Below are 21141 nucleotides of genomic sequence, written 5' to 3'. Positions count from 1 at the left end.
GGAAACTTACGATGACACACAAACATCACCAACATCATATAGGGGATGGAGCAAGGGGAGGTGGCTCTCAGGCAGGCGGGGGGGGGGAGAAGGTGTATTTATTCCGACACCTGCCACCACCCTGTGGGAAACGCAGGGAAAGGAGAGCAGGCTGCACCGGTCAGTAGTCAGTGGCCCTGATAGTGGAGCCAGAGAGAGGTCTGCCTGATCTTTGAAAGAGGTCAATTCCATACACATTTGTTGTTCTAGCTGTTAGTATCCCAGGAGAGACACTCCTGAGAAGTGCTGAAAAGACACTCCTTCGGGGAACATCAACCCTAAACACATTTATCAGGGCAGAAGCCCCACTCAATGCAATGAGGTTTTTTTCTGACAAAGTGTGGAGATGGGGAAGCTGTAAATGCAGAGGGCATTTGAAGCTGACGTGCTGTTCAATTTCTTCTTCTTTTTTCTTCCCATCTAAGCTATCCTGCCTGACGTGGGGGGAGGGGTTCCTTTTTTTGTCCTCTATTAATCCAATGATGCATGCATTTTAACAGCTGCAGAAGGTCCTGTGGGGAGAGAAAGGTTTTGTAGAATCACAAAGTTGCGAGGGGTCCTGAGGGTCATCTAGTCCCACCCCCTGCAGTGCAGGAAACCTTTGCCCAATGTGGGGCTACAACTCACAACTGAAAAGAAAAACAAGATTGAAGGTGAGGAAAAGATTATTTATTGGGACTGTTAAACATGTGACTGTCTCTTTAAGAAGAAGTAAGTTGCAGAGAGAATTATGGGAAAAGGAAGGAAAATGAATCCTCTCAAAGGTCCCCTTGAAAAACTGCCCAAGGTTCTATTGGCCGGTAAATGTTTTTTATATCAGTCACTCTGGTCTGGAGGGAAACTCCCAACTGGGCCTGAGAGGCAGATTTAGTCTCCTCAGGAGATACTGAGCTGGGTTTCATTTCCCCACAGATAAAAGTAAGGGAGGAGGGTCTCTCCACAGAATGAGGCTCCTGAGAACGTGTAGAGTTCGGCTCCTGAGTCAGCGTCAAAAAAAGACACACATCCCCCTTCATAGTCCAGAGTCACCCGGATCCTCCTGGGCTTCTCATTCAGGGACAGAGGAGAGTATTTAGGGGAGGTGAAGGCCAAGTACACGACTCCCCTCTTCATGAGAGCCCAGATCCCCCACTCAGAGTTTAAGGGGAAGAGGCCCTTTCTTTCCACAGACTTCCTGGCAACCCCCACAATCCACCCTTCCCCACTTCCCACAGTGACTTCCCAGAAATGTCTGCCTGCTGTGAATCCCTCAAGTCCCAACACACAAGGCCTGTAGTTGAATCTCTTAGGATTGTCAGGCAGGGTTTGAGGTCTGTCTCCCAATCTCACGCTTTTCCGATCCTCCGACAAAATGAGGCTGGGATGGGCTGTGTCTGGATCCAGAGTGACATTTGCTGTTGGGGAGAAAAGAGGGAAAGAGAAAATTAGGCAGAATCCACACACACACACACACACACACACAGAGAGAGAGAGAGAGAGAGAGAGAGAGAGAGAGAGAGAGAGAGACATCCTGATACAAAAAGCACACCAAAAAAACCCCAGATTTCCTTTGAGATCAATGGGATTTCTTTGCATCGCATGCATGACTGAGACTCCTCCTTGCAGACTCTCATCAGAATAAATATCTTCCTTGTTGGTTTTAAAATATCATTTTCCTCCACTTTCTTATATTCAGGGTTTATTGTTCCTGCCCTTCTCTCATCCCAGGCATTTTCTAAGAGGAAGCCCACTCAGCAAACCTTTTACTCATCTCTTCTGTGTTAGTGAAGGGGAAAGAGAGAATTGGAGGAGGCAGGAGGGGAGAGAAACTGCCCCCCTCTGACATTGGGGTGGGAGAGGAGGCCTTAGAAAGCACTGCTAATAACAAGGCCAGTGGAAGTGATGATATTGCAGCTGAAGTATTTAAAATTTTAAAAGATGATGCTGTTAAGGTGCTACACCCAATATGCCAGCAAGTTTGGAAAACTCAGCAATGGCCAGAGGATTGGAGAAGATCAGTCTACATCCCAATTCCAAAGAAGGGCAGTGCCAAAGAATGCTCCAACTACCGCACAATTGCGCTCATTTCACACGCTAGCAAGGTTATGCTTAAAATTCTACAAGGCAGGCTTAGGCAGTATGTGGACCGAGAACTCCCAGAAGTGCAAGCTAGATTTCGAAGGGGCAGAGGAACTAGAGACCAAATAGCAAACATGCGCTGGATTATGGAGAAAGCTAGAGAGTTCCAGAAAAACGTCTACTTCTGCTTCATTGACTATGCAAAAGCCTTTGATTGTGTCGACCACAGCAAACTATGGCAAGTTCTTAAAGAAATGGGAGTGCCTGATCACCTCATCCGTCTCCTAAGAAATCTCTATGTGGGACAAGAAGCTACAGTTAGAACTGGATATGGAAGAACTGATTGGTTCAAAATTGGGAAAGGAGTACGACAAGGTTGTATATTGTCGCCCTGCTTATTTAACTTATATGCAGAATTCATCATGCGAAAGGCTGGACTAGATGAATCCCAAGCCGGAATTAAGATTGCCGGAAGAAATATCAAAAACCTCAGATATGCAGATGACACAACCTTGATGGCAGAAAGTGAGGAGGAATTAAAGAACCTTTTAATGAGGGTGAAAGAGGAGAGCGCAAAATATGGTCTGAAGCTCAACATCAAAAAAACCAAGATCATGGTCACTGGTCCCATCACCTCCTGGCAAATAGAAGGGGAAGAAATGGAGGCAGTGAGAGATTTTACTTTCTTGGGCTCCTTGATCACTGCAGATGGTGACAGCAGTCACGAAATTTAAAGACGCCTGCTTCTTGGGAGAAAAGAAGCTTGGGAGAAAAGCAATGACAAACCTAGACAGCATCTTAAAAAGCAGAGACATCACCTTGCCTACAAAGGTCCGTATAGTTAAAGCTATGGTTTTCCCAGTCGTGATGTATGGAAGTGAGAGCTGGACCATAAAGAAGGCTGATCGCCGAAGAATGGATGCTTTTGAATTATGGTGCTGGAGTAGACTCTTGAGAGTCCCATGGACTGCAAGAAGATCAGGGCCGGCTCATCGTAGACCCCCGGTGGCGCAGGGCACCATGGCGCCGGCCCGCCAGGAGGGCGCCGCGAGCTGCGCCCGCCTGCTGGCCGGCCGGTCCGCCGGTCAGCTGCGCGCGGCACCCACCTGCCCACCGCGTTGGGAAACGGGGCGGGAGGGCGCCGGAGAGATCGTGCTGTGTCTGCCCGCCCGCCGCGCAGCAGCGCCGCGCCCACCTGCCCACTGCGTTGGGAAACGGGGCGGAAGGGCGCCGGAGAGATCTGGCGCACCATGGCGACAGGGGCGCCATAGGGCGCTGGAGACATCCGGCGCACCATGGCGACAGGGGCGCTTAAGACGGCGCTGAAAAGGATCAAACCTATCCATTCTTAAGGAAATCAGCCCTGAGTGCTCACTGGAAGGACAGATCGTGAAGCTGAGGCTCTAATACTTTGGCCACCTCATGAGAAGAGAAGAATCCTTGGAAAAGACCCTGATGTTGGGAAAGATTGAGGGCACTAGGAGAAGGGGACGACAGAGGACAAGATGGTTGGACAGTGTTCTCGAAGCTACGAAAATGAGTTTGACCGAACTGCGGGAGGCAGTGCAAGACAGGAGCGCCTGGCATGCTATGGTCTATGGGGTCACGAAGAGTCGGACACGACAAACGACTAAACAACAACAACAACAGGAGGACCATGTTATAATAATAATAATAATAATAATAATAATAATAATAATAATAATAATAATAGTAAATTTGTATACTGCTCTTCATCTATAGGTCTCAGGGTGGTTCACAGCATAAAAAGAGAACTCAAAACCACATATAGGCGTCCCCTCACTTTCACAGGGGTCACGTTCTGGGCCCTCGTGCCCATAAGTGAAATCGTGTTAAGTGGGGACCTGTTTATTCCTGCTCTCCACTTGGTCTCTCCTTGCCTTTCTACCATCTTGGAAGTTTAGGCCTTGCCACCAAGGAAGAGCAGGCAGGTGGCAGGGCAATTTTACAAAGGATGGCTTATTCAATACTTCTCTTTTGGATTTAATATATACCAGGCATCCCCAAACTCAGCCCGCCAGCTGTTTTGGGACTACAGTTCCCACCATCCCTGACCACTGGTCCTGTTAGGTAGGGATGATGGGAGTTTTAGTCCCAAAACAGCTGGAGGGCCTAGTTTGGGGATGCCTGGTATATACCATAAGACTAGTTCCCTGGGGTAAGGGGGAATAACTCAAAAGGTTACCAGTTTGGGGCTGGGAAATTCATGATAGGCAAGTGTAGGGTTGCCATATTTTGAAGATAAAGAGGACACATTTGCCAACTTCTACTTTTAACCATGGATCACTATGACAACTCTCATTTAAAATACCCCTACTATATGTAGGCTATAGAAGCTGTGATATATTGCTAGTAGAGCTTCCGGTCCCGCTCATGGGGGAAGATGGCTGACCCCGTTCCATCTCCCCGACCTTCATGGGGAATTTGGCTTCGAGGGATCTTCGAGGGATGGGGGGCCTGGGCCGAAGCACCCATGGGGGCCGGAACTCCTGGAGGCCACCCTGTGCGAGCGCGATCTCCATGATTAAAGAGAACAATTGGATTTAAATTCATGGACATGCTTCAAAAGAAGGGGGGGGGGAGATACTGCCAGGAGAAGAGTGATGGAGTATTACATCAAGAAGAAAGAATGATTGGGATGGAACGAAAAGGGAAGTGAACTTTTTATTTTTATACTTTAAGAGGCACCTACCACCTCCCCGGACGGACTGTCTGATTATTTGGAACAAATGAGATATGGAAACGAACTGTGTGGTTATCGGAATTCATATAAATAGAGGATTGTCATTTGGTATGTTTTTAGAAGTTGTCTTGTTAAACTGCTACGAGTAAAACCTCCCCAGTCAGTATGTTTATTGGAGTTTGCCTGGAAGCCGTCGGTGAGGTGGATTTACGAGCTGTGACGTATCTGGAATTTGAGAGATAATAGCAGCCTAATGGAACTCAGACTGGTGTGCAGGTTATTCGCAGGGACGAGCTCTGCCCCAAATCCAATCCTTCAAAACCCCTCCAACTTCGTTCATGGGACAGACAAAGAACCCAAACACCAGGTTCTGTTACACAAACACCACTAGAGGACTGTTACCCAGAGTGAAGCCATTGATGGGGGTCCCAAACTCTGCAGAACAGACAGTTCAACACCCATGTGAAATTGTTGCTCTCCTGGAAATTTACCTTTCTGAAACGGTTTTCCAAATAAGAGAGCATCTGAGGAAGCAAAAAAGATATAAAGTGTAAGGGCAACACTCTTCCACCTGAAATAAATCTCCATACGAAAGTAACACATTTTGGCTCCCGAATGTCAAAAACCCAGAAGGAAATGCTGCAAGAGCCGCGCCTCAGAAATCGACCGTTTTGTAAGTTGAACGTCCTTCCAGAATGAATTACGTTCGACTTCTGAGGTTTGACCGTACAAGTATTAAATAGTACAGTGGAACCTCAGAAGCCGACCGCCTTTGAACTCAAATGTTTTGGCTCCCAAACGAAAGAAAAACAGAAGTGATTGTTTTTCGGAAGCCAAACCTCCAGCACAGCTTCCACAGCTTCCGAATGGCTGCAGGAAGCTTCTTCAGTCAATCGTAAGCCGCGCCTTGGTTCTTGAACCATTTTGGAGCCAAAAGGACTCATGGAACAGATTAAATACAAGAACCAAGGTACTACTGTAGAAAAAATGATAAAAAACAATAAAATCATAGGCAGAATCAATGAAAATAACTAAAGCTTTAAAACTCAGCAATCATAAAGCAAGCATACAAATAGCACAATAAAAATATTCAGCTTGAATCCTGATGGTCTCTGAACTTTGTCACAGAAATTGGGCTCTACATTCTTGGACTGGAAGGGAGGCAGAGCTATAGGAATCCTGTAAAAGGATAAAGAGGGGAGATGGAGGCAGCCTTAACATCTTCTGTGCTCTTGCTTCCATCTTCAATGGGGGAACTCTCAGGAGATCTTGAAGGCTGAAGCCCTAGATATGGCAGCTGCAGGGGGACGTCTGAGGAGGAGACGGCTCAGGCCTTGGCTCCACTGCTGAGAAACAAGCCTGAGCAGGAGGCAGAGGGGGAACTGGGGGCTTCTTAATGCCCTTTGACTCCATTCAGAGCAGGAGAACCTCCAAAAGGACAATCCCAGATTGTGTAGATGGGAAACCAAAAGGAAAAGGAGGTTCCATATAATTGTAAACAGATGCACAGGGGAGGAAAAATATCCTGACTCTGGTTCAGGCTTTCTTTACAAGCTCCAGCGTCACAATATACATGGGCCATTCTGGGGGACAGGAAATGAAGGCTGGAGCACCAAGAAGGAAGGTATCCTGAGGATACTCAATTCCATGCAATAAGAGCCTGGCATGTTCAGTTCTGAAGAAGTAACAGAATTCCCATTGTGAAATCATGACATCCAGTTTTCATTACCTTTCAACTGTTTCATTGCATCCTCCACAAGGTAATTTAGATCACAGGATTCCAAGATCCTGTTCCTCAGCTTTGGAGGGAAAGCCATTGGCTTCTCTGGACTCTCTCTTTTCTCATACCTGGTGAAAAGAAAAACAATGTCAGCCCATTCAAATCCACAATTCCTGGCACAGGAAAAGAAAGAAATTGAGAGGAGGAAGCTGGCTGTGGGAAGACTAGAGCAGCGGTGGCCAACAACCAAGAGACTGCGTTCTACTCACAGAATTAAAAACTGACAGAGATCCAGCCCCATATACAGGGTTCAGGTCAACACTGTTGAGCTTTTTTTAGGGAGAAGAAAATCCCTGTTTACCTGGGATTCAAACAGCCTCACTTACTAAAAGTCCCTCTTCCATTCTGCAGATAGTGCAAGGAGGGAGGGGGCAGGGCCGGAAGGGACACTAGGATCGACCGTGATCTACCAAAACCTACTGGGGATCTACCAGTAGATCGCAATAAACCTGTTGGACATCCCCGGCCTAGAGGGACAGGCAGGCAGTGAGTGGGGAGATCCTTCCTCACTACAGACTCCTCAGCCAGACCCCCAAGGGCCAAAACAGCAACCCCAGGACTCTGAATCTCCCCACTGATGTCTATTAAAGAAGTAGCAGGATCATATGGTATCAAAGGGCAGGAATTGTCTGAGGGTGAGGACAGCACAGCACACATTTTCTTTCTCTAGATGTCCCCAGAGAAGGTGTGATAAAGATAAAGAGATTCGCTTTTGTTAGGAAACGTGAAATGTTCCTTTTTTATAATTTAAAATAAACTTTATTGAGGTTAAAATACATATACTAAATACAAAAAACAAACAAAATATAAACAACAAACAAAATAGAAAAATTAAGCAAACAATACTAACAAAACTCAAATAACGAATAACAAATAACAAAACAAGAATAATACTTACAGATAATACTTGCAAATTAAGAGAGACTTCTGGGAAAGGATTTATAACGAATTGAAAAAAGTGCTGAAAAGCACCTTTGTTAGGAAACCAGAGGCCTTTCTACTTGGGATAACAGGGGATGATATCCCCAAGAAAGATGTTGTTTTCTTTTTGTATGCCACAACAGCCGCAAGAATTTTATTGGCAAAGAATTGAAAGAATGAATAAATACCAACTGTGGATGATTGGCAGAAGAAATTGATAGAATTTATGGAACTGTCTGAGTTGACGGGGAGACTTCGAGACCGGAGCGAAGAAGCAGTGGAAGAAGATTGGAAGAAATTTAGAATCTATTTGAAAAATAAGCATGTAATAGATTGATTTAATGACAGTGAGGGAGATTCAAGGATGTTGTAGAGTACACGAGGGTTTGAAAATAAGCAATATTAGAAGATAGGGATAACAGAATTAAGATTAAAGATATAGATTGAGTGTTTAAAGGACAATAAATAATAACTATAATAATATGATAATATGGAGGATTATTTAGAATTTATATAAGATGTAGAAATTACTAAACTTGAAATGTAAAGAACCGCAGCAAGAGGAGGGAGAGGAAGTCACTAGATTAGAAATAAGGTTTATAAACAAGTTTTGTATTGTCGCAATTTTTCTTTTGTGTCTTGTTTTTGTAGGTGTATTGTATTTTGTTTTCTTTTTTTTGGTATGTGCTTTGTATTTTTCTTTTTTTTTCTGTATGTGTGAAAAAATAACAAATAACAAAACAAAAATAATACTTACAAATAATACTTGCAAATTAATACAAACTTAATCTTAAATAAACAAAAATTTAAACCCAAATTTAATAAATTATAAATAAAGTATAAATAAATCATATATATATGTATATATATATATATATATATATATATGTATTTCATCTATAAATCATATATAAATTTTTATTCAACATAAACTCAAGTTATACCTTTAATTCTTTATTCCATCTAACTGCATATATATATATATATATATATATATATATATATATATATATATATATATATATATAACACATCCTAAAATATAACCTGAAACAAGAAAAAAAACCCTTTCCCCCCTCTTTTACCCCCTCCCCCCTCTTTTCCCTTTAAAAACTGACTTCCAGTCCCCCCTTTGCTCTGGTCTTTTGCTTTTGATTATGTTCTTTATACATACTTTTTCTCCTTTCTTTTTCTTTTATTCCTTTCCTGTGCCTTTTATATATCCGCTAGAAGATTGGTTTTTTCTATTAGTTTTTTCTGGTATTGCTTAAATAAATTCCAATTTTCCCCCAATTTTTCTTCTTTTACTCCTTTTGTCCTCCCCGCCCTAATTGTTAAATTTTGATAATTTATCAATTTTTCCACCCATTCTTCTTTTTTCGGTACTGTTTTGCTTTTCCAATCCTTTGCGATTAGTGTTCTGCTGGCGACCGTTGCATGCATTATTAATGTTTTATCATTGGCTTTTATTTCATCACTTATTAACCCTAATAAAAACATCTCTGGATCTTTTTTAAAGGGGTATTTTAGAATTTTTTTAATTCATTATATATTTCATCCCAAAATTTTTTAATTTTTTTGCATTTCCACCAAATATGTAGCTGGGTCCGTGGTTCTTCTTGGCATCGCCAACAAATATTGTTTGCTCCTTTATACATTTTGGCCAATTTGGTAGGTGTCAAATACCATCTGTATTGCATTTTTAAGAAATTTTCCTTCAAATCATAATTGGTCACATATTTCAAATCCCGCTTCCATAGATTCTCCCATTTTTCTATTGTTATCACCTTTCCGAAATGCTGTACCCATCTAATAATTGTTTCTTTTGTACATTCGTCTTTTGTTTCCCATTCCAAAATCAATTGATATAAATTTTTTATATATTTTCCTTTTCCTTCTAATATAATTTTTCCAAATTTTGACATTTCATTTTCAAAACCTAATTTATTATCCAATTGGAATCTTTGCCTTATCTGATAATATTGCAACCATACAACACAGTGGTTTTTTATTTCCTCGTATTCTTTTAATCTCCACTTTCCGTCTTTCTCCTCCAAAATCTCTTTATATGTTGGCCACTTTGTTTTCATGTTAATTTTTCTAACAGCTTCTATTTTGAATGGCGACACCCACTATGGCGTTTTGGGTTCTAAGATTTTTTGATATTTTTTCCAAACTTTATATATTGATTTTCTTATTATGTTATCCATAAAGCAATTGTGATTTTCCATTTTTTCCTTCATTAAATACTTATGCCAACGGAATCTAAGTCCCGCTCCTTCCAAATCTAATACCAAATTGTTTTTGAGTTCTATCCAATCTTTTGCCCAAGCCAATCCTGCCGCATCATGGTATATTTCCAAATTTGGTAAACCGAATCCTCCTCTGTCCTTTGCATCTGTTAATATTTTATATTTTATTCTAGGTTTTTTCCATCCCATACAAATTTTGTAATTTCTTTTCGCCAATCATTGAAACAATTCACCCAGCCCCCTAAGATTGGTAAATTTTGAAACAGAAACATTAACTTGGGTAGTACGTTCATTTTTATTACTGAAATTCTTCCCAATATTGAGAATTTTAATTTTGTCCACATTCCTAATTTTTGTTTAATTTCTTTCCAAATTCTCTCGTAATTTCCTTGAAACAAATCTATATTTTTTGCAGTCATCTGAATCCCTAGATATTTTATTTTTTTCATTATCTCAATTCCTGTTGATTCCTGTAATCTCGCTTTTTCTTCCCCCTCCAAGTTTTTTACTAATATTCCACTTTTCTTGCAATTTATTTTGAATCCGGCCAATTTTCCAAATTTGTTTATTTTCATAATCGCCATTGGGATGCATTCTAAAGGGAACCTCTGTGAAATGTTCCTTAAAACCTCTACTCTAAACCTGAGTGACACCTTAAAGTTAAATATTTCAGCCGGAATATGGTTAGGAATACAGCCAATTCCTTTGTGAGAAATCACCCTCTCCCCAGGGGCTCTATGGGGCAGGTGTTTGCTTGTGATAGGGTGGGGTGGCCGGCAGAGGGATGCTAATGGAAATGAGCCTGATCCACTTACCTCTGCAAGGTGCTTCTCACATCCTAGAGGGGAAAAGAGAAAGGAATTCACTGCACACCACAGGCCACACTAGGAAGACCCCTCTCAGACCTTGACCCTCGGATGTCAGTCTGCCTGGCACATGCCATTGTGGGTAGGGATGGCGGAATCAGCAAGTTTTCGTTTCTCACAGCTTTTATTTTTCCAGTCTGAGATTTTTAATTTTTCCAATATCAAGTTGTCCACATTTCGACATCTGTTTGCAATTAATTTTTTAAAAAGTCCTTATGAAAATCCACTAGCATTTTAGGTAATTTCACATTTGTGGGTTCTCTTCTTAGATTATAATTTATTAACTTTACCCCCATTTGAAGTTTGCAATTGAGACGTAAAATAACCTACAGGATAATCCTACTAGGGCACTGTCCCAAATTGTCTTCCTCAGAAGTCCCCAAATGTTAAATTCTACTTTCCAACTGGAAATAAAAAAAAGCACCTGCAGCATAAAATGCCTCCAAAGGGGTAATAAAAGAGCTCAGTGTTTCTTTGGGCCCATCCACACTTCTGCTTTTCCTGTGCCCAGAAAACATGAGTCCAAGTGGTATTGCCTTTGCCCTGCCACTTTCCCTCAGGAAAACCCTGCTCCTTAGTGGGGGAGGGAGACAGTGGTCCTGAAGGTAGGAGTCTATCAATTTCTGAAGAAGATCATCCAAATGTCAGGGACCAAATGGAGCAAACAGCATGCAGACCTAGTGGTGGGAGGAAAATATCCTTAAATAAGAGACATGGGGGAATGATCAATGGTCTTCAATGTCTGTATACTAATGCACAGAGCATGGGAAATAAACAAGATGAACTTGAGCTCTTGGTACAGCAAACTAAATACGACATAATAGGCATCACTGAAATCTGGTGGAGTGAGTCTCATGAATGGAATGTATAAATAGAGGGATACAGTCTATTTCAGATAAATAGTCCAAACAGGAAAGGAGGAGGAGTAGCGTTATATGTCAGGGATGTGTATACCTGTGAAGAGATCCAGGATTTAAAACTTCAAAGCCAAGTTGAGAGTATCTGGGTCAAAATTAAGGGAGAGAAAAATAACAGTGATCTCATTGTGGGAGTTTACTATAGATCCCCAAGTCAAACTGAGGACACAGATGATGCCTTCCTGGAACAGATGACCAGGCATTCAAAAGGAAGTAAGATAGTAGTAATGGGGGATTTCAACTATCCTGATATTTGTTGGATGTCAAACTCAGCCAAGAGCATAAGGTCAAACAGATTCCTCACTGGCCTTGCAGACAATTTCATTGTCCAGAAAATGGGAGAAGCAACAAGAGGATCAGCCATTTTAGATCTGGTCCTAACCAATAGTGATGACTTGGTTAGTGGGGTAGAAGTGGCAGGAGCATTAGGTGGGAGTGATCATGCTCTTCTGGAGTTTATTGTTCAGCGGAAAGGAGGAACCAAGCATACTAAGACTCAAATCCTAGACTTTAGGAAAGCCGACTTCAGAAAACTTAGGGAAACGCTGGGTGAGATCCCATGGGCAGAAATACTAAAAGGGAAGGGAGTTCATGATGGTTGGGAGTTTGTTAAAAGGGAGATATTAAAAGCACAACTTCAGGCAATACCAATGAGACGGAAACATGGAAGGTACCTAAAGAATCCAGGGTGGCTATCTAAATAACTTTTAACTGAGTTAATATTTAAAAGGGATATGTACAAAAAATGGAAAAGGGGGGGGCCCGCGGAACAGCTTCAGGCGCGCCGGCGGGTTGCTCCTGGCTAGCGTACTCTTAAAAGGGCGGATGGGGGGTATTGGGCTTCAAAGCCCCCCTTCGAAAAGGTCTTGGAGGGTGTCCAGACCTAACTGATCAGCAGCAGCGTCGGGAAGGGTCTGGCATTGGACGGAAAAGTGCGGTGGAGAGGAGCCTCCCCGGGACACCCGCCTAAAGATCCCGCCCCAGCCGAGAAAGCCCGGAAAACCGAAGCAAGTAAGCGGGGAAACCTCCAAGAGAATTATCCGACCTAAGGTAACTCTTAAGTTCCACATGCCCGGAGGTCTTTTGAACTATAATATCGTCTACCGAAAGACTGGGGGAAGTGGATAATAATAGAGAGAAAGAAGAAGGTCAGCAAGCTGATTAATGGTGGTGCAGGAAACCACCTCTGCAGCACTTCGCTTTGCTTAAAATACCAAACTCAACAAAATCAACGGTTGTGAGAAAATTGTTACTTTCTTTCTCTTTTTGCTGCCTGAAGAACAGTGTATATAATTGTAGCAGCTAAGGGGGTGCATGGACAAAGCGGGATAGCTATTTTGTTGTATGCAATTCCTGAAAAAGTAACAATTTGTTTCTCCTTTCGTCGGATCCCTGTTGGAGGGGAAGGACTCAAAATGATTGAACTGTTGTAAAAGTCAACACCCCCCCCCCTCCAAAGCTTACCGTGACACATGGACTGAAATGTATGGAATATAAATTTGTGGTGCCAGAAGATGAAGCGAAATATTGGAGAAAGTACTCGAAACAACTAGGAAAAGTAAGAAGGTCAAGTGGAGGAGGGGAGGACTCCGATAATCCAGCAGAGGTAGAAGAGGGTTAGAGAGGCGATTTACAGTGTTCTAAAACCTTAAACATTTTAGTCATCATATCTAGGAACTGAAATTTATATAAACTTATTTGCATTTGAATTGTAGTTCTGTAAATTGTTCTTCTTTATTTAAAAAAATAATCTTTTCCCATAATAAAGTGAAGAAAGAAATCGATATATAATAAACAAATAAATAAAAACACTAATAATAATAAAAAAAGAAATGAATCTTAAATTTTTTCACTTGAAACGTAAATGGATTAAATGATAAGACAAAACGAAATAAGGTAGAACATGAGCTAATTAGGCAAAGAATCGAATCGATGTGATCTGTCTTCAGGAAACCCACGTAACGCAGAAACATATAAGAGTGCTTTCTAATAAAAAATTAGGGCAGGAATACATTTCGGGAGATAAAATTAAGAAAAAGAGGGGTGTGGTAATTTATGCTAAAAATCACTTGGAACCCAAATTGTTACCGTGTTTCTCATATTTTAAGGCATCCCCAAAAAATAAGCCATGACAGGATTTCAAAGGGTTGGTGAAAAATAAGACATACCCCGAAAATAAGCACTATCGCAAAGCCCCGACCGAGCGAGAGGCGAAGGCGCGGGACCCAGCAGGAGCTCCATGCCTGCTTCCCCAAGCCGTAGCGCATCGGGGGACCGCTCTCCCCCCACCCCCGCCTGTCACCGAAGATCGGCGGGCGCTCCTTGCTGGGCTTGACAAGCCCGGCAAACAGCGCCCGCCGATCCTCGGCCCTGTGCTGTGTGATGGGCGGGGGGGGGGGAAAGCGGAGATCGTGCTCCGCTCTCCCCCCACCCCCGCCTGTCACCGAAGATCGGCGGGCGCTGTTTGCTGGGCTTGACAAGCCCGGCAAACAGCGCCCGCCGATCTTCAGCCCTGTGCTGTGTGACAGGCGGGGGTGGGGGGGAAGCGGAGATCGTTCTCCGCTCTCCCCCCACCCCCGCCTGTCACCGAAGATCGGCGGGCGCTGTATGCTGGGCTTGACAAGCCCGGCAAACAGCGCCCGCCGATCTTCGGCCCTGTGCTGTGTGACAGGCGGGGGTGGGGGGGAAGCGGAGATCGTTCTCCGCTCTCCCCCCACCCCCGCCTGTCACCGAAGATCGGCGGGCGCTCCTTGCTGGGCTTGACAAGCCCGGCAAACAGCGCCCTCCGATCTTCGGACCTGTGCTGTGTGACAGGCGGGGGTGGGGGGGAAGCGGAGATCGTTCTCCGCTCTCCGCCCACCCCCGCCTGTCACCGAAGATCAGCGGGCGCTGTTTGCTGGGCTTGACAAGCCCGGCAAACAGCGCCCGCGTGCACTTTATTAAAAAATAAGACATCCCTTGAAAATAAGCCATGTCGTGTTTTTTTGAGGAAAAAATTAATATAAGACATGTCTTATAATATGAGAAACACGGTATTTAAAGATTCGGAAGGGAGGACAGTCATTATTGAAATTACATCACAAGGATAAAAGATCATAATAATAGGAATATACGTACCAAACAAGAGACAAAAAAAATTCTATCAGAAATTGGAGAAAAAATTATTAGAATACGTGGCAGAGAAGACAATTTTGTTAGGAGATCTAAATGGGGTCACCACACCTGATATAGACAGATCACATAAAAAGAATGGTAAGGGTTCCAAGCAAACTAAACTACCGCTAATATTTACCCAATCGATGGAGACAATGCATATGAGGGACGCATGGAGAACAAAACATCCAATGAAAAGAGAATATACGCACTTTTCTGAGCCGAACAAGACTGCAGGCAGGATTGATGCTATTTGGATCCCTAATGAACTAACAGTAAGTATAGCTAAAGCCGAAATTCAACCCAGGACCATATCAGACCATAACCCTGTATTTGTCTGGATAAATAAGGAGGAAACCGGATTTAAAAGATGGAGAGCAAATGAATCCCTAATGTATGATGACGTGATAGCTGACAAAGCTGAAAAGACTCTTCAATAATTTTTCAAATTTAATCTAAATAAAGAGACTCCTATCACGACGGTATGGGATGCCGGAAAGGCAGTGATAAGAGGATTCTTTATCAAACAGAATGCAATCCAAAAGAAAGAAAAAGAAAAAAAGATACAAAAACTCAGGGAAGAGATTAGGAGAAATGAAGAGGATCTCTATAAAAATCCACAAAATGAAAAAATTAAACAAAATATAAGGTTACTCCAAACACAGTATTCAATGATCTTAAATGAAGAAATCCAGTGGAAATTAAAAATGATGAGACAGAAAAATTTCGAGCAAGCCAATAAGCCAGGCAAGTTACTTGCCTGGCAGCTGAAAAACAGACAAAATGAGAGAATTATCAATAAAATGAAACTGGGTGACAACTATACCTCTAATCCAAAAGAGATTGAAAAGATTTTTTATTATTTTTATCGGGAATTATATAGTGAAGGTAAAGAAACCGCTGAAGAAGTAAAATGATATTTGGAAAAAAATAATCTAGGGACAATTTCAATGGAACAAGTTAAAGAGCTAAATGCTCGGATTACCACATTTGAAATCAGCCAAGCCATAAATAAATCCAAATTAGGAAAAACCCCAGGTCCTGATGGGCTATCTGCAATATATTACAAAAAACTGGAGGAAACTATTACAGACCCATTAAAGGAAATTATGAATAATATACTAGAAAAGGGTGAAATGCCCCAAACATGGGGAGAAAGCTACCTAACCTTAATTCCAAAACAGGGAACAGACTTGTCTTTGCCATCAAACTACAGACCCATCTCGTTACTGAATAACGATTACAAGCTGTTTGCCTCCATTTTAGCTGATCGATTAAAGAACATATTGGCTACAATTATTCATGAAAACCAGGCGGGCTTTCTCCCAAAATGATTAATGCAGAGCAACATCAGAAATATTATTAATATTATCGAATATTTAGACATGAGAATTGACAAGCCAGGAGTTCTAATAGCGGTCAACGCTGAAAAGGCGTTTGACCCAATCTCATGGGAATTTATGAGGGCTACCATGGAACAAATGAGGTTTGGGAAGTCTTTTTGTAATGGAATCCAAGCAATTTATACTAAGCAAAGGACAAGATTATTAGTAAACAACAATATCTCTAATGAGTGTGAAATAAACAAAGGAACCAGACAGGGTTGTCCCCTGTCTCCTCTAATTTTTATTTTAGTGATGGAAATATTAAACAATAAAATTAGAGAAGAAAAGGAGATAAAAGGAGTGACACTCGGCAGTAGGGCGTACAAATTACGCGCATACGCGGGTGACCTAATTGTTACGACGGAGAATCCAAAGTAAAGCATAAGTAAGATGTTAGAAATAATTAATGAATTTGGTAAGGTGGCGGGGTACAAATTAAACAACACAAAAACTAAAATGTTGGCTAAGAACTTATCAATGGAAGAAAAAAATGAAATTGAACGATTAACTTAACTAAAGTTTTTCTGCAAAATCAAATATTTAGGAATTTGGTTATCTCCCAAAAATATCAATTTATATCAGGACAACTATATCAAAGTATGGGAAGAAATTAAAAGAAATTTGGTGAATTGGAGTAAGTTGAGGTTATCATTCCTGGGACATATTTCGGTAATAAAAATGAGCGTATTACCAAAGTTTATGTTTTTGTTTCAAAACATCCCCATAATACGTAACACTGGATGTATAAAAGAATGGCAGAAGGAAATCTCTAGATTTATTTGGCAAGGAGCAAGGCCCAGAATTAAGCACAAGCTGCTCATAGATATTAAAGAGAGGGGAGGATTCGGATTACCTGATCTGAATTTATATTATGAAGCGGCATGTTTCATGTGGTTAAAGGACTGGTTTTTGCTTCAAAGTTAAAGTTTACTGGATTTAGAAGGATTTAAGGTTCGGGTGGCACGCATATGTAAATTATGACAAGACCAAGGTACATAGAGGGTTTAGTAACCACATAATAAGAGGCTCTCTCTACAAGGTGTGGGCGAAGTATAAAAATTTATTGGAGCCCAAAACTCCACTTTGGATTTCTCTGGTGGAAGCCAAAGCTGTAAGGAAAAAAATACCAAGGATAAATGGGTTACATACAGATCACTGCTAATCAGGAACGACGAGCAATTTAAACTAAAAGGATATGAAGAAATCAAAAATGAATTAGTAAATTGGCTAGATTATCACCAACTAAATGAAGTCTTTAAGGAGGATAAAAAGAAAGGATTTAATTTAGAAATGTCCAGATTAGAAAAATACCTGATGAACAGTAATAATAAGATAATATCTAAAATGTACCACCTCCTTTTGGATTGGGAAGTCCTCGATGAAGCAGTGAAAGAGGTCATGATTAAACGCACCCAAGACTTCGGCCATGCAATAATGATGGAGGAATGGGAGATGCTGTGGAGATGTAATATGAAATTTACGGTATCATATACAATCAAAGAAAACATGTTTAAAATGATGTACCGATGGTACCTCACGCCCTCTAAATTGTCTAAAATGTACCGAAGTATAGCAGACGTCTGTTGGAGGTGAGGAGAGGCAAGAGGAGATATGATACATATCTGCTGCCGTAAAATAAAAGATTTTTGGAATCAGATATATGAGGAAATGAAAAAAATGCTTAAAATCAACTTTACAAAAAAGCCAGAGGCATTTCTCCTCGGAATCCTGAATAAAGACCTTCCAGTAAAATACAGAGAGCATTTCCTGTATGCCACGGCAGCAGCCAGCTTGCTGATAGCCGCCAACTGGAAAGGAGATAAAATCCCCACTGTTGGCGAGTGGCAAGTTAAGTTATTGGGATTTATAGAAATGGCTCAATTAACAGATAATTTAAAGGGGAATTCCAAACAGGCATTTACGGAAAAGTGGGAAAAATTATATATGCAAGAAAACGACAACAGGGAAGGAATCTTCACGGCAGTTATGCATTGATGGGTATATAACAAAAACTCAGACAAACTGGTATAATAGGCTTTATTATGTACAAAAAGGAAAAATAAGAATACGATGAGGAATGTCAGTACATGAGGAACATAAAGGAGACACGTTGCAGACGGTGACGGGAAGTCAACGGCAGTATTCAGTTGTAATTAGTTATTTAGGTGATGAAATGATGTTATAATGTTCTTTTTCTTTTCTGTAAATTTTCTGTAAAGCATTACCTTTCAATAAAGATTTGTTTATTCTGAAAAAATAATAATGGAAAAAGGGGGAAATCACCAGAGAGGAATTCAAACATATAGCCAGCACATGTAGAGACAAAGTCAGAAAAGCTAAAGCACAGAATGAACTCAGGCTCGCCAGAGAGGTTAAAAGCAACAAAAAGGGCTTTTATGGGTATGTCCGTAGCAAAAGGAAGAACAAGGAAACAGTTGGGTCACTTAGAGGAGAAGATGGTGAAATGCAAACACGGCAATGGTGAAAGGGCAGAACTCCTCAATGCCTTCTTTGCCTCAGTCTTCTCCAAAAAAGTAAACAATGCCCGACTTGAAGAATATGGAGCAGATGATTCATCAGGGGAAACACAGCCCAGAATAAGTAAGGAGGTAGTACAAGAATACTTGGCTAGTTTAGATGTATTCAAGTCTCCAGGCATGGGTGTATCCAGCATGGGGCAGGGGGGGCAGCTGCCCCCTCAGAAGCAAAAAAATTTTTTTTAATCATCCTGCTTCACGGTGGCTGCAGCTGAGCTGGAGACGCGTCGGGGTCCCGCAAGAAGAGCCTGAAGCGGCTCAGCAAGGTGCAACGATGTCGCTAGCCTTCTGGCTGCCCGGGGCAGCAAATCAGCAGGCACCCCGCTGGGGGGCGGGGCGTCTGTCGCGTGCATAAAGGCTAGCGACGCCGCTGGGAGGAAGGGACCCGTGTGAAGGGAAAGGAGGAGCAATGGAGACAGGGAAGCGGCTTCCTCCTCTTCTCCATTTCTCCCTCCCACTCCTTGAGCTCCAGCCTGAGGGTGTTCGGGAGCCGCGTCCCTAACCAGCCCAGCCCAGCCCCGGCGGCGCCACTTACTGCTCATGCCAGCGTGCCCAACCCCGCTGGCCCCGATTCCAAGGGCTGCACATGGGCTGCTCCTGGCGGCTGCAACAATAGCCCACGGCGGCGCAGCGCCTCAGCAGCTCCCGGGTCGGTGCGCCCTCGGAGCGTGCAGCAAACGCCGCCACCGCTTCTGCTTTAGCTGAAGCGCCAGCAGGAGCTGCGGAAAGGGGAGGGGGCTTTGCAGCAGGAGACGGGGAAGGCGGAGGGGCTCTAAGCCACAGAGCCAGGCCTTGCCCCTGGGGAGGGACGGATGGAAAGGAGGGCAGACCTCAGCTTGTGCCCCCGCCGAGTCTGTGGGAAGCAGAGGCAACTCGAGTGCGCAGCTTCTTGGCTGCTCGGCCAGCCCTCCCTCTCTCCCCCTCCTACTCAGGCAGGGCAGCCGTCGGTGGAGGTGGTGAGGGGGCACCGCGCTGCCCCCCACAAAGTGGAGCCCGGGCCCCCGCCCCCTATTGCGGCGCCCCTGGCCGCACATGCGCACTCTCCCCCAGGGCAGCACCCAGGATGAAACTTCTTCCTGGAGTCAGTTTTACCTGGGCTCCGTAGCCCCACCTATGTTCCCACTTTGTGGCCCCTCCCCTCCCGTGCCTTGGCCCCGCCCCTGAATGACCAATAATCTTTGAAAATTCCTGGATAACAGGCGAAGTTCCAGCAGACTGGAGGAGGGCAAATGTTGTCCCTATTTTCAAAGAGGGGGAAAGAGAGGACCCAAACAATTACAGCCCAGTCACGCTGACATCAATACCAGGAAAGATTATAGAGGAGATCATTAAGCAAATGGTCTGTGAACACCTAGAAAGAAACTCTGTGATCACTAAAAGTCAGCATGGGTTTCTGAAAAATAAGTCATGTCAGACTAATCTGATCTCATTTTTTGACAGAATTACAAGCCCTGTAGATGAAGGCTACTCTCCTCATCCTGGAGAGTAGTGACTAGTGGGGTGCCACAGGGTTCTGTCTTGGGCCCAGTCTTATTCAACATCTTTATCAATGACTTGGATGATGGGCTTGAGGGCATCCTGAGCAAGTTTGCAGATGACACCAAATTGGGAGGGGTGGCAAATACCCCAGAGGACAGGATCACACTTCAAAATGACCTTAATAGATTAGACAACTGGGCCAAAGCAAACAAGATGAATTTTAACAAGGAGAAATGTAAAGTACTACACTTGGGCAAAAAAAATGAAAGGCACAAATACAGGATGGGAGACGCCTGGATTGAGAGCAGTACATGTGAAAAGGATCTAGGAGTCTTGGTAGACCACAAACTTGACATGAGTCAACAGTGTGATGCAGCCGCTAAAAAAGCCAATGCAATTCTGGGCTGCATCAATAGGAGTATAGCATCTAGATCAAGGGAAGTAATAGTACCACTGTATTTTGCTCTGGTCAGACCTCACCTGGAGTACTGTGTTCAGTTCTGGGCACCACAGTTTAAGAAGGATACTGACAAGCTGGAACGTGTCCAGAAGAGGGCAACCAAAATGGTCAAAGGCCTGGAAACGATACCTTATGAGGAACGGCTTAGGGAGCTGGGTATGTTTAGCCTGGAGAAGAGAAGGTTAAGGGGTGATATGATAGCCATGTTCAAATATATAAAAGGATGTCATATAGAGGAGGGAGAAAGATTGTTTTCTGCTGCTCCAGAGAAGCGGACACGGAGCAATGGATTCAAACTACAAGAAAGAAGATTCCACCTAAACATTAGGAAGAACTTCCTGACAGTAAGATCTGTTCGGCAGTGGAATTTGCTACCAAGGAGTGTGGTGGAGTCTCCTTTGGAGGTCTTTAAGCAGAGGCTTGACAGGCATATGTCAAGAATGCTTTGATGGTGTTTCCTGCTTGGCAGGGTTTTCTGGAGGAAAGTTGGGGGACAAGCAGCAGTCTGGATGAGTCCCTCTGTCTTGCTCTTTTGTTACTGTGACTGAGTACCATTTTGGGCTGATCTGTATCCATGGGGCATCGGATCA

General features: G+C 43.0%; 1 protein-coding gene across 1 annotated transcript; it reads right to left on the bottom strand.

Moving 5' to 3' along the window:
- Window positions 1-748: 748 nt before the first annotated feature.
- Window positions 749-10628, bottom strand: LOC118080204 (butyrophilin subfamily 1 member A1-like). Its single transcript, XM_060269827.1, has 4 exons — window positions 10570-10628; window positions 6531-6649; window positions 5293-5325; window positions 749-1433 (listed from the first exon to the last, which is right to left on the bottom strand). The coding sequence occupies exons 2-4, from the start codon at window positions 6616-6618 to the stop codon at window positions 916-918; spliced, it is 639 nt and encodes a 212-aa protein (XP_060125810.1). The 5' UTR covers window positions 6619-6649; window positions 10570-10628; the 3' UTR covers window positions 749-915.
- Window positions 10629-21141: the final 10513 nt, after the last annotated feature.

The sequence above is a fragment of the Zootoca vivipara genome, chromosome 2, assembly GCF_963506605.1.
Source record: "Zootoca vivipara chromosome 2, rZooViv1.1, whole genome shotgun sequence".
In the NCBI taxonomy this organism is placed as follows: domain Eukaryota; kingdom Metazoa; phylum Chordata; class Lepidosauria; order Squamata; family Lacertidae; genus Zootoca; species Zootoca vivipara.
This window is presented reverse-complemented; position numbering and strand designations above follow the sequence as displayed.